Source organism: Labeo rohita, chromosome 16 (assembly GCF_022985175.1).
Source record: "Labeo rohita strain BAU-BD-2019 chromosome 16, IGBB_LRoh.1.0, whole genome shotgun sequence".
NCBI lineage: Eukaryota > Metazoa > Chordata > Actinopteri > Cypriniformes > Cyprinidae > Labeo > Labeo rohita.
Window position 1 is genome coordinate 15,348,150 of NC_066884.1, and position 15,141 is coordinate 15,363,290.

At 37.8% G+C, this 15,141-nt stretch overlaps 1 protein-coding gene across 12 annotated transcripts in view; it reads left to right on the forward strand.

Annotated features, from left to right (window-relative positions):
* ptk2ab (protein tyrosine kinase 2ab) overlaps positions 1–15,141 on the forward strand; it is a 76,168-nt gene that overhangs the window by 58,887 nt on the left and 2,140 nt on the right. For 7 of the 12 annotated variants that reach the window (XM_051131949.1, XM_051131945.1, XM_051131943.1 and 4 more), the window contains 8 exons: positions 420–536; positions 2,677–2,763; positions 2,861–3,001; positions 3,746–3,853; positions 8,804–8,866; positions 11,644–11,683; positions 11,878–11,981; positions 14,212–14,367. In XM_051131949.1, the coding sequence (XP_050987906.1) occupies positions 420–536; positions 2,677–2,763; positions 2,861–3,001; positions 3,746–3,853; positions 8,804–8,866; positions 11,644–11,683; positions 11,878–11,981; positions 14,212–14,367 (816 nt within the window). Of the gene's footprint in view, positions 1–74; positions 265–419; positions 537–2,676; positions 2,764–2,860; positions 3,002–3,745; positions 3,854–8,803; positions 8,867–11,643; positions 11,684–11,877; positions 11,982–14,211; positions 14,368–15,141 lie in introns of those variants that run through there. The other 5 variants (XM_051131951.1, XM_051131953.1, XM_051131952.1 and 2 more) reach the window with 2 other exon arrangements.

Below are 15,141 nucleotides of genomic sequence, written 5' to 3' on the forward strand. Positions count from 1 at the left end.
ACAATGAATCTGCATTCATGCCTCACTAAATTTCTACCTTTGTCATCCCTTCTGTTTGTGCCGTGTCTGTTCAGCTCATCTTTCATTGTGTATGTGTGTATGTGTAGCCCTCCCGCAGACGCCCCCTCCAGCACAGCTTCAGTATGGACTGTCTGTCTGCACCCACCTCTGCTGCTTCTCGCCCTCCACAGCAACCCTTTGGTTCCCAGATCTCCCTTTGCATCCGCCAGCCAAAGCCGCCTGCCTCTCCTCTGGGGCCTTGCGATAAAAGCATCATTAACCGATCACCACACATACATCAGAACTCTCATGCTAATACACAGCAGCTTAGCGTACATCCCCAGCATATGTTCCCGCAAACTCAGACCCCGCTTCTGCTTCAGCCGTTACCGCTGCACTGCTCCCTGCTGTTCCCTCAGGGGCCCAGAAGGACTCCCTCTGTCCCCCGCAGTGCCACCCAGCCTGCTTTCTTCGACCCCTACTATCCCTCCATGCAACAGCTGAGCCTGACCCACGTGCCCTACAGATTCTCACAGGCAGGTGTGCTAGGACGGTTAGTGGGGCATCCCAGGAGTTTTACTGTAGCTTCTTCATTTTCACAAGTCCTTTTAATGGTGCATGCCATTTTTAGCTGTTTAAATGTTATAGAGGTTAAAAAAAAATACTATGTACATCTAATATGTAATAGAGTGCAATAGGGCCTGCCACTTTTTCAGCAACCTTTGTTTCGGAAATAATGTTTTTCTATACTTTTTTTCCAATAGGAAGTTTAACAAAAGGCCTTGTTAAAGAGATAGTTCACCCTAAAATTAAAATTCTGTCATTAATTACTCGCCCTCATGTTGTTCCAAACCCATAAGACCTTCACTCATCTTTAGAATATAAATTAAGATATTTTTGATGGCCGAGAGCTTTCTGACCCTGCATAGACAGCAACGCAACTGAAATGTACCACAGAAAGGGCCAGAAAGGTAGTAGGCATGTGTAATGGTGAGCGCGTGTTGAAGATTGGCATGGAAGAGAAGAAATTGTTGAATAAAGTTATTTTTATTTTCTTTGTGCACAAAAAGTATTCTTGTAGCTTCATAAAATTACGGTGTTCTTACTACCTTTCTGGTCCTTGAACACAGTAATTACTTTACTGTCAATGCAGGGTCAGAAAGCTCATCAAAAATATCTTGATTTGTGTTCTGAAGATGAACGAAGGTCTTACGGGTTTGGAACGACATGAGGGTAAGTACAGTTGCCCTGTGGAGAAAGTTAATGTGAATTTTATTTCTGGAACCTAGTGGTGTCAAACGATTAATTGCAATAAAAACTTTTACTTTGGATGTGATTAATCGCAATAAAACATTTGTTTTGGGTGTTCTTAATCGCAATAAAACTTTAATTTTGGATGCAGTTAATCGTGATTAATCGTTTGATGGCACTACTGACTGTTGCACTCTATTGGATAAAATTAAAAAAAGGTCAGATTTATGTGTAATACAGTCCATGTAGGACAAAGCCAAACTACAATCACAAATCACTACTGTAGGTCTATTAGTCGAATTTTGCAAAAAAAAAAAAAAACATGTAACAAGCATTTACATGTTTGCATTTTAAAAACACATTATTTCTTTGGCCTGACTGAAATTGAGCTTTAATACAGAAAACTTTAATACGTTTTACTGACTCAACCACTGTGACTCTCAATTACTGTGGTTCCCTTTAAGCCTTAGTGTAGTTCTTATTTTAGAGCCATTTTAGAATATTTCAGTCATGATGAAAAGTGATTTAAGGCTAAAACCAAGTTAAAAACTGCTACGGTAGCTTCAGATAACCTTCCAGATAAAACTCTGTGGGAAACTGCATGTTGCCTCTTCAGTGCATGTAAACTAAACTGTGTGCCAAACCTGATTTTTAACATGTATTACAATTGCAATTAAGCATTAACCTGTCATTGACCTGTGTGGTTTGGTGAATTTCAAATTTAATGTCAAAGGCAGCTTTATTTTCAGTTGTAAAAAGGCTTCAACCCCATCCATATCCCCAAAACATAATTCTTAACAAAAGGAAATTGGCTTTTAAAGCAGCTTTTTTTGTTGTTGTTTTACACTTTGGTAGTCCTTCCGCTAGAGATGATAATTCCCATCACTCTCATGCCAGCCTTCATGTGGGTCCCCCCCTGATTTTAACCCTTATCTTTCCACTTAGTGTATGTTACTGTATGTTGTCACCCACTTGTCTCCTTCTGTTTCCTCCTTTGCTCATCTGGAGCTGTGGTCAGTCGACTCTCTCTATGAACGGGTTTATAAGGTAGATCAGTCCATCTGCTGTTTTCTCACCCACAGCTGAGCACGGAGAATTCAAACCAGTCAGATGAAGACCGCCTCCTGTCAATCAGCATTCATTTTTCAACCCCCTCCCTCTAATATATACCCGTTCATGTACTGTAAAACTATAATAGCATTTCAGAAATAACATGTGCATTGTGGTAACATTTAACTAACTGCTTGCAATTTACGTTCGACTGTTTTAATTTTTTCCCTTCAACAGCTTGAAATCTTCATCCACACAAAATGCACAAGAATTTTTTGTGCGTCTGGTGGACTGATTTTTAACAGCATCTCCTAACATTAACCTGATTGGTCAAGATGTGCTTGTATGTTGACGTAGTTGTGTGTGTGATTACAGCCCAGCCGACCTGGTTATCCAAGTCCCCGTTCCAGTGAAGGGTTCTACCCTAGTCCTCAGCACATGGGCCAGCACAATCATTACCAGGTATAGTGCTTGTATTAGTCTAATACAGATGGGTAAATTCACTAACTCCTGATTGTTTATACAAGCTTGCTTTATATGTGTTTTTGGCATGATGTAGATGGCAGGGCACTCAGGTCCACACGGCTTGCTTCCCGTGCCAGGCGGGATGTACCAGGCCGCAGGGACTGGACTTGATCCCCACGACGGATGGAACCATCGCAGGGCTGCTCAGGATCACATGTGGAATCCCAGCATGGAGGTTAGAAATCTGTGCGTTTTCTGAATGCTGGAATCTAAGCTCTGCTTCCAAACTGAATGAGCTGCCAACATAAACAGCATTTTTAGGCATCTCAGAGATGCTCCCGATGTGAAGACTGTTTTAAACATTATTAACAAATGTTTGAGGCCTTTTAAGGTAGCTCTTTTTGGCCAAAGGCTGTGCTGAGTGCATTCTTCACAACTAAGGCAAATCATGCTGATGGTCTGCGTGACCTGAAAGGAGTTGCTGCCATTAAGAACATCTCAAATCAGTCATTTTGAGGTTTTATTTTGAATTCCATTTATTTATTTTTAGGTTATTTATTAAAAAAGTGGCAAGAAAAAGTATGTGAGTTTTTAACTGGTATCGTAAATGTGACGTGACCTTAACAGAAAGTGGTTAAAGGGATATTTCACCCAAAAATGAAAATTCTGTCATTAATTACTCACCCTCATATTGTTCCAAACCTGTGAGACCTTCATTCATCTTCAGAATATAAATTAAGACATTTTTGATGAAATCCGAAACTTTTTTTCTGGGCTATGAGTGTGTCAGCTGCATTGCTATCTATACAGGATCAGAAAGCTTGGATTTATCAAAAATATCTTAATTTGTGTTCTGAAGATTCCCATTTTTGGGTGAACTGTCCCTTTAAGCCAGCTACAGTAACAAAACTGGAGTGCCTGTTAGTTTTTCGTTTTATCATGTATAATATCATATGTTGATGAATTGTGTTTGTTTCAGGATGGTGTGCGTGGTGGTCTGTCTCAGCTGATGGAGGAGCAGTTGTTATTGCAGCAGCAGCAGATGGAGGATGATCAGCGCTGGTTGGAGCAAGAGGAGAGACTACTGGTACTGATCTCACCTTCACCTTTTCTTTATTAAATTTTGTGCTCCTCTGTTTCAATTCAAATTCAATTCAATTCAAATTTATTTGTATAGCGCTTTTCACGATACATATCGTTGCAAAGCAGCTTTACACCAAATTGACATTTTTACAATATATGTAGTAGTAGCTTGATGTACATATGGCAGAGATGTGTGGTAAAGATCAATTAATGACTTAATCAAACAGACAAAGAACACTATAAATTAGTAGCAGAATTCGGTAATGCTGTATGTTTTTTAGGGTTGGCATCATCTGAAGTCCTCTGTGGGGTTGGCATCATCTCTTCTTAAGTGTTCTGGATCCACACTGGAGCTTGTGAATTCCTAGTTACCATGGGATGTCAATCCCATGGCAGAAACAGAGAACAAATAGGAACATAATTAGCGTAGCTGCTGTTCAAACTAAGAAAAGGAAGGTTTGTTAAACCAGAGCTAAAAGATTAATAATGAACATTTGATCAGATATAGCTGCAGGAAAAGTTTGAGATGCATTATTTGAATGCTTGGCTAAAAAGATGCGTCTTTAATCTAGATTTAAACAGAGACAGTGTGTCTGAACGCCGAACGTTATCAGGAAGGCTGTTCCAGAGTTTGGGTGCCAAATGTGAAAAAGATCTACCTCCTTTAGTGGACTTTGCTATCCTAGGTACTACCAACAGTCCAGAGTTTTGCGACCTTAGGGAGCGTGATGGATTGTAGCGTGGTAGAATACTAGTTAGGTACGCAGGAGCTAAACCGTTAAGTGCCTTATAGGTAAGAAGTGCTATTTTGTAGCTGATGCGGAACCTAATAGGTAGCCAGTGCAGAGACTTTAAAATTGGGGTAATATGATCATATTTTCTTGACCTGGTAAGGACTCTAGCAGCTGCATTTTGGACTATCTGTAGCTTGTTTATTGAAGATGCAGGACAACCACCTAGTAGTGCATTACAATAGTCCAGTCTAGAGGTCATGAATGCGTGAACTAGCTTTTCTGCATCAGAAACAGGTAACATGTTTCGCAGCTTGGCAATGTTTCTAAGATGGAAGAATGCTGTTTTTGTAACATGAGAAATATGATTTTCAAAAGACAAGTTGCTGTCTAATATAACACCCAGGCTTTTGACTGTAGTGGAAGTAACAGTACATCCGTCTAGTTGTAAATTGTAAGTCAAAAGATTCTGTGTATTGTTTTTAGGTCCAATAAGTAATATCTCTGTCTTATCTGAATTTAATAGCAGAAAATTGTTGGTCATCCAATCTTTTACATTTTTAACACACTCTGTTAACTTCTATAATTCAGAAGTTTCATCTGGTCTTGTTGAGATATATAGTTGTTTCCTAACACTCTTATCCCTGTTTTCCCCCAGCTTAGCTATATTGTGTGTTTGTTAGTTTCTAAATTTAGGGTTCGTACAAGGTGCTTGAAGTGCTTGAAGTACTTGAGTTTGACTTTTTGAAATTTAAGGCCTGGAAAACCCTTGAAAATAGCAGTATTTCTCAAGAGGTACTTGAAAAGGGCTTGAATTATTGAAAGACAATGAATCTATGAAATATGTGTTTAATTTTTCAGTAAACACATGCCTTTTTTCACGTAAAATTCAAGAGTTTAAAAAACATTATACTTTTTCACTCATTTTAGTTAATGTCATAAAACTAGCGAGCTAAGCCAGTAGTAATACTGACAGTGTTGTGTAAACAAAAAGAGGAACACACAAACCTAATCAACTGAGTGAGTCACTTTGATCATTCATTTCAAGTGATAGCAAAAACCAAATCTAATAAAAAAAAAAGCATTCATTTTCGAATATCGACGTTCTTTGTAATTATTTTTAAAAGCATGTATAGTGAAACAAACAGTGATTTTTGAAACTCTGAATCAGTTAAACCATTGCGTTGCAAAATTATCCATTGTTTCTAAGTGCTCCAATTCAAACGCAAATCATTTGATTCAGATCGGGACTTCAAATCGTGTATCGCGACTCATTTGAGTTAGATCGGGACTTTGGAGCGGGTTTACGGATCATTTGATTTAAATCGAAACTTTGAGTATCATGAATCATTTGATGGATCGTGACTGCAGTGTGAACTGCAAATCATTTGATTTAGATCGGGACTTTGGAGCGTATACTGCCAATCATTTGATTTAGATTGAATCTTCGGAGCAGGTTTGTGAATCATTTTACAAATGTACTAATTCATGATCTGAGCTCTGAGTCCTGACCTGAAATGATATTTCGCAAATCATTATTCAGACCGGGACTTTGGAGCGTGGATCGCGAATCATTTAATTTGGATCGGAATTTCGGAGCGGGTTTACGACTCTTGATTTAGATCAGGATTTTGGAGAGGGTACTGTGAATCATTTGATTTAGATCGGAACTTCACTTATGAATGATTTCATTCAGATTGGGACTCTGGAGCACGTACTGCGATTTAGATCTGAACTTTGTGTATCGTGAATCATTTGATTCAGATTGGGATTTTGGAGCGCATACTGTGAATCGTTTGATTTAGACTGGAACTTTGGAGCGGGTTGATGACTCTTTTGATTTAGATCAGGACTTTGGAGAGTGTACTGTGAATCATTTGATTTAGATACGGATTTTGAAACGCATACTACAAATCATTTGATTTAGATCAGAACTTTGTGTATCATGAATCATTTGATTCATATAGGGATTTTGGAGCGCATACTGCAAATCATTTGATTTAGATCGGAACTTGCAAATTGAATAATTCACGATCCGCGCTCCGAGGATCTAAAATGATTCACCAATCTAAAAAGATCGGAACTTCGGAGCGGGTTTACAAATCTTTCGTTTCAGATCGGAACTGATTTAGATCCTGACCTAAAATGATGGTTCACAAATCATTATTCAGATTGGGACTTCAGAGCGTGGATCACGAATCATTTGATTCAGATCGGAACTGACTCAGATCCTGACCTGAAGTGATTGTTTGTGAATCATTATTCAGATCGGGACTTCGGAGAGGGTTCACAAATCTTTTTTTTAATTAAACAGTAGAAAACATCAAATCATTAATACAGTACAATTATAAAAACATTCTAAATAAAATTCAAAAGAAAAAGTCCTTGAAAGTCCTGGAATTTAATTTACAGTATCTGTACGAATCCTGTAAATTCTTCCTAAAAAGTTTTTAGTGAAAAATCACGATGATGTTCATTTATAGCCACAGCAATGATATGATATTTTTAAACAGTCATTTACATGTTTGTTTGAGAGTAAGTGTTGCGGTTTCCTGCTCCATGTATTTGTACACAGTTGAAAGATCCTTACAATTTCACAGCATCAGCTCTGGTTTTGTTTCTTGTTTCAAATAATTAACATTGTTGAAGACTCGCAGAAAGAATATGAATTAGAAGGCATTGCACTTCTGTGAGAGAGAGTGTGTTATTACCGCAGTGATATGTGTGCATATGAGTGTTATTATGCACATAAGTTTGTCTGAGAATATTTGTGTGCGTTTGTGGTATGCCAAGTTTTGGCTTACAGTCTCCGTCATTTGTATCTTCACTGTGTCATTATGCTCAGTCTGTCTCAGAGAAAAAACTCACACGGCTTCCTGTACCAACTAAAAAGGGCATTCAGAGCTCTACCACAGCAAACAACACTCATTCTTCTGCTTAAACTATTACTTTTCCTCACAAACAACTTCTGTTGAAATGAAAAATCAGCTCTTATAGGAATAGTTCATCCAGAAATGATTTGCTCATCCTCATGTTTTTCAAAACACGTAAACTGTTTTTAGTCAGCGCAGCACGAAAGAGGATATTTTGAAGAATCATGCTGCTCTTTTCTATTTCTTTAGCTTCACTAAGAAATGCTACACTACTTTACCTGGTCAAAAATGGCCTCAGACAGCAAAGGAGTGACCTTTTTTAAAGTTCAAGATGGATAAGATGGATCATTTTTTTGATGCTGTGAGTTAATGAATGAGTTTTTGATTCTGGCCGTTTGATACAGGTGCAGTTTTCAGGAATTCCTTAGTAATGAAGGGTTTTGTTGGCATTGAGGCGTGAGACGGGTAAACTCAACCTGACCTGTATCTGCTGAAAGTTAAATTACTGATCAGAGGAAGTTTTCATCTCTTCGCAGATGTTAAACGTAAATGTGCATGAGGGATAATGGGAGGGGAAGAGAGGGAAAGAGAGAAAACACTGAGCTAGGGAATGAGAGAAAGGAGGAGGAACAGGGCTTGGCTTCGCTGAGTTGAGGCTCGTCGGCTGTGAGTGAGTCAGTGTGTGTGTTTGATATGTCTCACATTCAGGAGACGAGTCACCACACACACACACACACTCTGACTTATCCCACACACACACGGTTGCTTAATGGAGATCCACTCTGTGCTGTGCTCCATGCTTAAGAAACGCCAGAGAGAAACGCTCACAGGAAGAGACGGGAAGATGCAGGTCTTCAAATCCTGCTTCGGAAAACTGGTACAGTAAACTTGGAAGAATGGGAGGGTAAAGCTTGATGTGTGTAGATTATACTCTGTTTTAGTTCATCTTTGTGGGGTCTTGAAATGGACTTGGTTGTGTTGCTGTAAATGGTTGGTTTATATATGGTTGGGTTATTGTTGTCATTTTAAGGAGGGGAACAGTGTGAAGTTTTGTGAGCAAAAGATGATGTGATTTATACACAATGAATTGACCATGTGAGAAAGTATTGATCACTTTTTGTACTTTTTGTGGCTTTTAAATATCAAATGTGTTCTGACTGGTTGCTACTGTCGTGCAGCATTGTCATTTTCATTGTGGAAAAGTAAATTGCTTCTAGCTGGAATCGTGTTGTGGTGTTCCAGGTCAAGACGGGGTGTGAATTAGTACAATAGATACGACAGACATCAATTTTTCGAATGAAATGTCAGTTTGACCTTCTTTCTCTGTGTGTGTGTGTGTGTGTGTGGCAGAAGCCTGATGGGAGAAGTTCCAGAGGCAGCCTTGACCGTGATGATGGAAGCCTTCAGGGACCAGTGAGTTTCTCTTCATTTTCTTTCTTTTTTTTGAAATACACTACTGTTTGATGTGTACAATACCAGTCAAAAGTATTTGGAAAGTAAGATTTTTAATGTTTTAAAGTTTCTTCTGCTCACCAAGCCTGCATTTATTTGATTCAAAGTACAGCTAAAACAGTACAATTTTGAAATATTTGTATTATTTAAAATAATTGCTTTCTATTTGAACATATTTTAAAACGTAATTTATTCCTGTGATTTCAAAGCTGAATTTTTAGCATCATTACTCCAGTCACATGATCCTTCAGAAATCATTCTAATATTCTGATTTGCTACTCAAAACACATTTATTATTATTATATTGAAAACAGCTGAGTAGAATTTTTTTCAGGTTTCTTTGATGAATAGAAAGTTCAGAAGAACAGCATTTATCTGAAATAGAAATCTTTTGTAACATTATAAATGTCCTTATCATCACTTTTGATCAATTTAAAGCATCCTTGATAAATAAAAGTATTTATTTCTGTAATTTATTTCCCAAAAAAATGGATCAAATAAATGCAGGCTTGGTGAGCAGAAGAGACTTCTTTACAAAACATTAAAATATTACTGTCCAAAAATGTTGGCTGGTTGGGTGTATATAATAAATATGAAGTTTAAAAATAAGCATTTGTTTTGTAAAAATGTAATAGTTTACAGTCACCTTTGATCAATTTAATGCATCATTACTATATATATATATATAGCATATTAAAGGAGAACTCCACTTTCAGAACAACAATTTACAAATAATTTACTCACCCCCTTGTCATCCAAGATGTTCATGTCTTTCTGTCTTCAGTCGTGAAAAGAAATTCTGTTTTTTGAGGAAAGCATTTCAGGATTTTTCTCCATATAATGGACTTCACTGGTGCCCTGATTTTGTACTTCCAAAATGTAGTTTAAATGCATCTTCAAAGGGCTCTATCTAAGGGCTAACAATCCCAGCCGAGGAAGAAGTATCTTATCTAGTGAAAGATGAGCACAAAAGCTTGTGTAGCACAGGCTCTGGGATGCGCGTCCATGACACTATGAATCACGTCTAAGTTCATCGTCTGTGTACTCCAGCTCAAAAAGGCTCAAAAAAATTTAGAGCCCTTTGAAGCTGAATTTTAACTACATTTGGGAAGTTCAAAATTGGGGCACCAATGAAGTCCATTATATGGAGAAAAATCCTGAAATGTTTTCCTCAAAAACCATACTTTCTTCACGACTGAAGACAGAAAGACATGAGCATCTTGGATGACAAGGTGGTGAGTAAATTTTTTGTAAATTGTTGTTCTGAAAGTGGACTTCTCCTTAACTTGATTTCTTAAGGATCATGTGACACTGAAGACTGAAGTAATGGCTGCTGAAAATTTGGCATTGTCATCACATGAATAAATTCCATTCTAAAATGTGTTAAATAGAAAACACAATATTCACAATAGTACTGTGTTTACTATATTTTTTGATCAAGTAAAATAGCCTTGGTGAGCATTAGAGACTTATCTTAAAAATGTAAAAAAAAAAAAAAAAAAAATCTGGCTTTTTTTTCTTTTAAAGTTAAAGTGATAATTCCCTCAAAAATTAAAATTCTGTCATTTACTCATCCTCATGTTGTTTCAGACTCATTTTGGTTTAAAAAAAAAAAAATTATTACACGACTCTTTCTATACAACAGTTCTCTAAAGCAAGTGTGTGTGAGAGTTAATCATCTGATCAGGTCATGTTAAATATAGTGGTGTTCCCCGCTCATAGACATCTGCAGTAAATTATATTGTATGTGGGCGTCAACTCACACTCGCTGTGGGGGAATTCTGTGCATGCACAGGAATTTCACTTAAATTATTTTTGGTGGAAGGCTATAGATTATATAACTCTATTAAGTACAACTGAGATCTGAGTAAGCAGAGCACATTAAAAATCTAATTTAAAAAATCTGAAACTTACAGTTTTAAAACAAGATAATTATGTGAATTAAAAAGTGTGATGTTCATATTGCAAGTCACTGATCAAAAAAATAACATTTGTGACATTGATCATGTGACTTTTTGCATAGATGGTCAGATGTTATTGCTTCAAATCATTTTTTGATCAATCTTAAATCTTAAATTTTGTCATGTTTATGCAGCTCATGTTGCTGTCATTAAATGCTGAGACATTCTAATATGATCATTTGTAATGACAAAAACTGACAAATATAACTATTTTTATTAGTGATCTCAGACTTTTGGACTCTGGACTGATAGATCTCATAGATCATCTTTTTAATTAACCAAGTTCATATGCATTTAGTTTGCCATAGTGTGTTTCTATAAGCTTTAAGGCACTAACATGTCTATCATAGCTGGAAATCTATCAAAAAAATCAGTGGAATAAACGGGAGGACAAGGACTCTTTTGTGAGGGGAAAAACGCAGCAGTGGACACTCAAGAAACCCAATCTGCTCTGCCTACCCACTTCTTAACACAGAACCACTACAGATGTTTACTAGTTTTTGAATGCACTTCATGCTTGTCATGATCTGGAACTCCACAAAGCTCCACAGCTGCTCTATAGAGCTTGTTTGTCTGCTGCAGTGGTTTTGAATGTCTATCCTGTCCCATTGGGCTGTCCTCTTTGATTCACTGTGGTCTTGGCAGATGTGTGTGCGTGTGTGTGTGTTGGCATGCCAGGCATCCAGGCTGCTCCCCACCCAGACCACAACAACACACATGGCACAGTCAGTCTTGACTCCTGCATATTTTTAACCGTTTAACTGTTTTTGTTTGCAGACTGGAAATCAGCACATCTACCAACCTATAGGGAAAGCAGGTGAGTTACATGTCTGTTCTGTATGTATGTATGTAATACATAATTTTCAGTTACGCTGTGTTCAGAATGTGTTTATGATTTTGAAATAAGCCTCTTATGCTTACCAAGGCTGCATGTATTTGATCTAAGCATTTTAATTGAATATACATTTCATATATTTGAAAATAACTGAAACTCTCTCTCGTTGTCCTCAGAGCACGCAGCTCCTCCTAAAAAGCCTCCTCGGCCCGGGGCTCCCAGCCACCCTGCAGGCGTCTCCGGCCTCAACCCTACAGACAGCTACAACGAAGGCGTGAAGGTATTACCACACTGCAAATTTTGAGAAACTTACAGTAGTTCTTTTACAGCGTCAGATGAAGATGTTGCATGTTTAACACTGCAGTAATCACTGCTGCTGTTTTTAAACCACAAGTTTGAAATTGCACCAAACACACACACGCACGCACTGGGAGGCTGGTAAGATTAGCATCTGTACTTATGGGTCGCCTTCAGGAGCAGCTAGCATGCCAACAGATGCTGTTTGCCAAGCCCCATTAAAATCATCCTCATTCCTAAAACCCCTTTCACACACACAAGCACACAATTGCTCTGCGGGGTCTCTCATAAAAAGATCCCTGCACACCAAGAACCCGGCAGTTTCCATTCCAGCGCGTTTTCCTGATGCTGTGGGTCAGCGTGCAGGGGGTCTCGCAAGCAACGGCACAAATGCAATGCGGAATGGAAAATATAATTAGGAACAATGCACGTATAATTGCGTTTTTTAGGAGTTTTACCTGTAGGCGTGTTTGGTCCGTAGAAAACATTTAAGGTCCCATAATAACACTCGACGAGTGCGGTTTTCTTTCTATAGCTGATTTTAGCTTGTATTTTCTGTTTAAAATACAACCTTTGTAAGGTTTGGGAATTTTTAAATAGCTAAAAGGTTAGTTATGTCACAATTATAATGTAGCCTATTTGCTCTTGCTAGTCTTAAGCATTGCTAAGAGGGACGTTCTCAATGTAGAAACATTTGATTGGACAAAAAAAGAGAAAGATGTAACATTTTAAAAGTTGGTATGATTCTTTAGGGTCTTCATGAAATGTCTGTAACATACTTTGGTTAAAATTCCTGAATGGTCGTGTAAAACAACACCCTTTTTTCTTGTCAAAAACAGCTGTTCAAAGCAAGCTGTTTCGGCGCACACCTCTTTAAATGATAATGAGCTACAGCTCACCCCGCCCCTTTCTTCCATTTTTTTGTGAATTTGGTGACGTGTTACCATCAAAACCTAAATTAATCCACTGCTTCCTTCTCTTGTGCTCACTTTTACATCAAACTACAAAACAACTGTGTTGCTTACAAGGCATTGTTGTCACTCCAGCTGCTCGAGCACAGAGAAAATGGTGGACTGCCTTAGGAAATATGCTAATACGGGACAGTCTGTCAGTGGTTGTGGGCGGGGCTTGAGCAGTATGACATCATACTCCTCAAAAAAAAATTAAAACGGCTTGATAATTGAGACAATATAATTGAGATAATTGTTTTTTGTGGATAAGAAAAGGAGTGATTTTTTTTTTATGATAGTAGGGTGGTTGTGTTCACACACAGCTAAGACACATTTATATGAAAACACAATGTGAAAGTGAATTTTTTATCTGATGTCCCCTTTATATGTTTATATACTAAAAAATGACTGTAATTTTCCAGATTTCATCTGGTCTTTACATGTAAATATAGTTACATAATTTCACAGAACTAAACTCTTGCAACATTTTCATATGGTTGGATTCGAAAATATATTGAGTTGCACACAGAATGATGACTTAACTCCAGGCTGTTTTCTTTCTCTATCTTTGCAGCATGTATATGTAAAGTTATATTTTTTAATCTCTTTCTTTTTTTTCTCTCTTTGCACACTTTTCTCTTACTCTGTGCCTCTGCCCTTCATCTGTTGCACTGTTTTTGCACTGGTAGCCCTGGAGGGTAAGACCACCTGTAGACTCAGTGTTGTTTCTGTCTGTGTTTGTGGCCCCTTTTTAACCAGTTGCTATGTCATTACTCAACCATATCATTTAGAATCATAACTTAATTATCCACTATAGATCTTGTCACTATGCATGTTTAAATCAGCTGTGATTTTAGCTAATGTGTTTGTAGCACAATCTAGTGGAGGCTTTGGATCATTCTGTTGGGATGGATGCAGTATAGTACATTGTTTAAAATCTACATTAAAGTAATTTAATTTTTGTCATCATATCATGTTTGCAATAAAATCAAGGGTGCGCAGATGGATTTCTAATTAGCTCAGTGTTGTAGGTGGTGATGGGTCTCCAGTAGTTGCTTGTGCTGCCATCTAGTGTCACACATGAAATTTGTACCGTAACACAAACCACTTAATTTCATTATCACTTATGTCCTGTAACATGGATTCAGTAACACAAACCTTCATCCTAAATCCTTTGTTTAGCAAGCTTATATGCTTATACTTGGAATTGAATCATCTTCAGTAATGCGGTATTTTAAAGCATGTTACTTTCTTTGTCTTCAGATTCAGCCTCAGGAGATCAATCCGCCCCCAACAGCCAACTTAGATCGGTCCAACGACAAGGTCTATGAAAATGTGACCGGGCTGGTGAAAGCTGTGATTGAGATGTCCAGTAAAATCCAACCAGCTCCCCCTGAAGAATACGTGCCCATGGTGAAGGTATGTTGTCCAGAGAGATGATCTGAGAAAGGGATAATTCACCCAAACATGAACATTTAGTCATTATTACTTAGCCTGTTATTATTTTCCTGGAACACCCACAAAAAAACAACAGTCATCTATGAGACAAATGGCATCTATGATGTAGTCAATAGTAAAATAAATTAGTTGGGTAAAAAATAGAAATTTCCTGAGTTCGATTCCCGTCTCGAGGTCCTATGCCGATTAACATGTTTTAGCATGATTATCTTCTTGTTAACATGTTGCTAGCGTGATTAACATGTTACAAGCATGTTGCTAGCATGTTTTTCATGCAATTAACATGTTGTTTGCATGTTTATAGCATTATCAACATGTTGTTTGCATGGTTTTATGATAATTATCATGTTGCTAGCATGTTTGTAGCATGATTACCAAGTCCCTAATATGTTTTAGAATGATTAGCATGTTTTAGCATTTTGCTAACATGTTTCCAACACGATTAGCATTTTTTTTACACGATTAGGATGTTGTGCTAGCATGTTGTTGGTGTGATTAAACATACTGCTAACATGAATGAAAAAAATCTAGCTAAAAACTATGTAAAACCCTGAGAAAAAAAAACAACTAAAACCAGCCCAGGTTGGCTGGTCTTAGCTGGTTTATGCTGGAAGTAGCTTGTTTTGGCTGGTCTCCCAGCCTGGCTAGCCTGGTCAGGCTGGTTTTAGCTGGTTGTTTCAGCTGGTCTCTTAGCCTGACCAGCTAAGATCAGCCTGGCCAGCCAAGGAAGTGGCC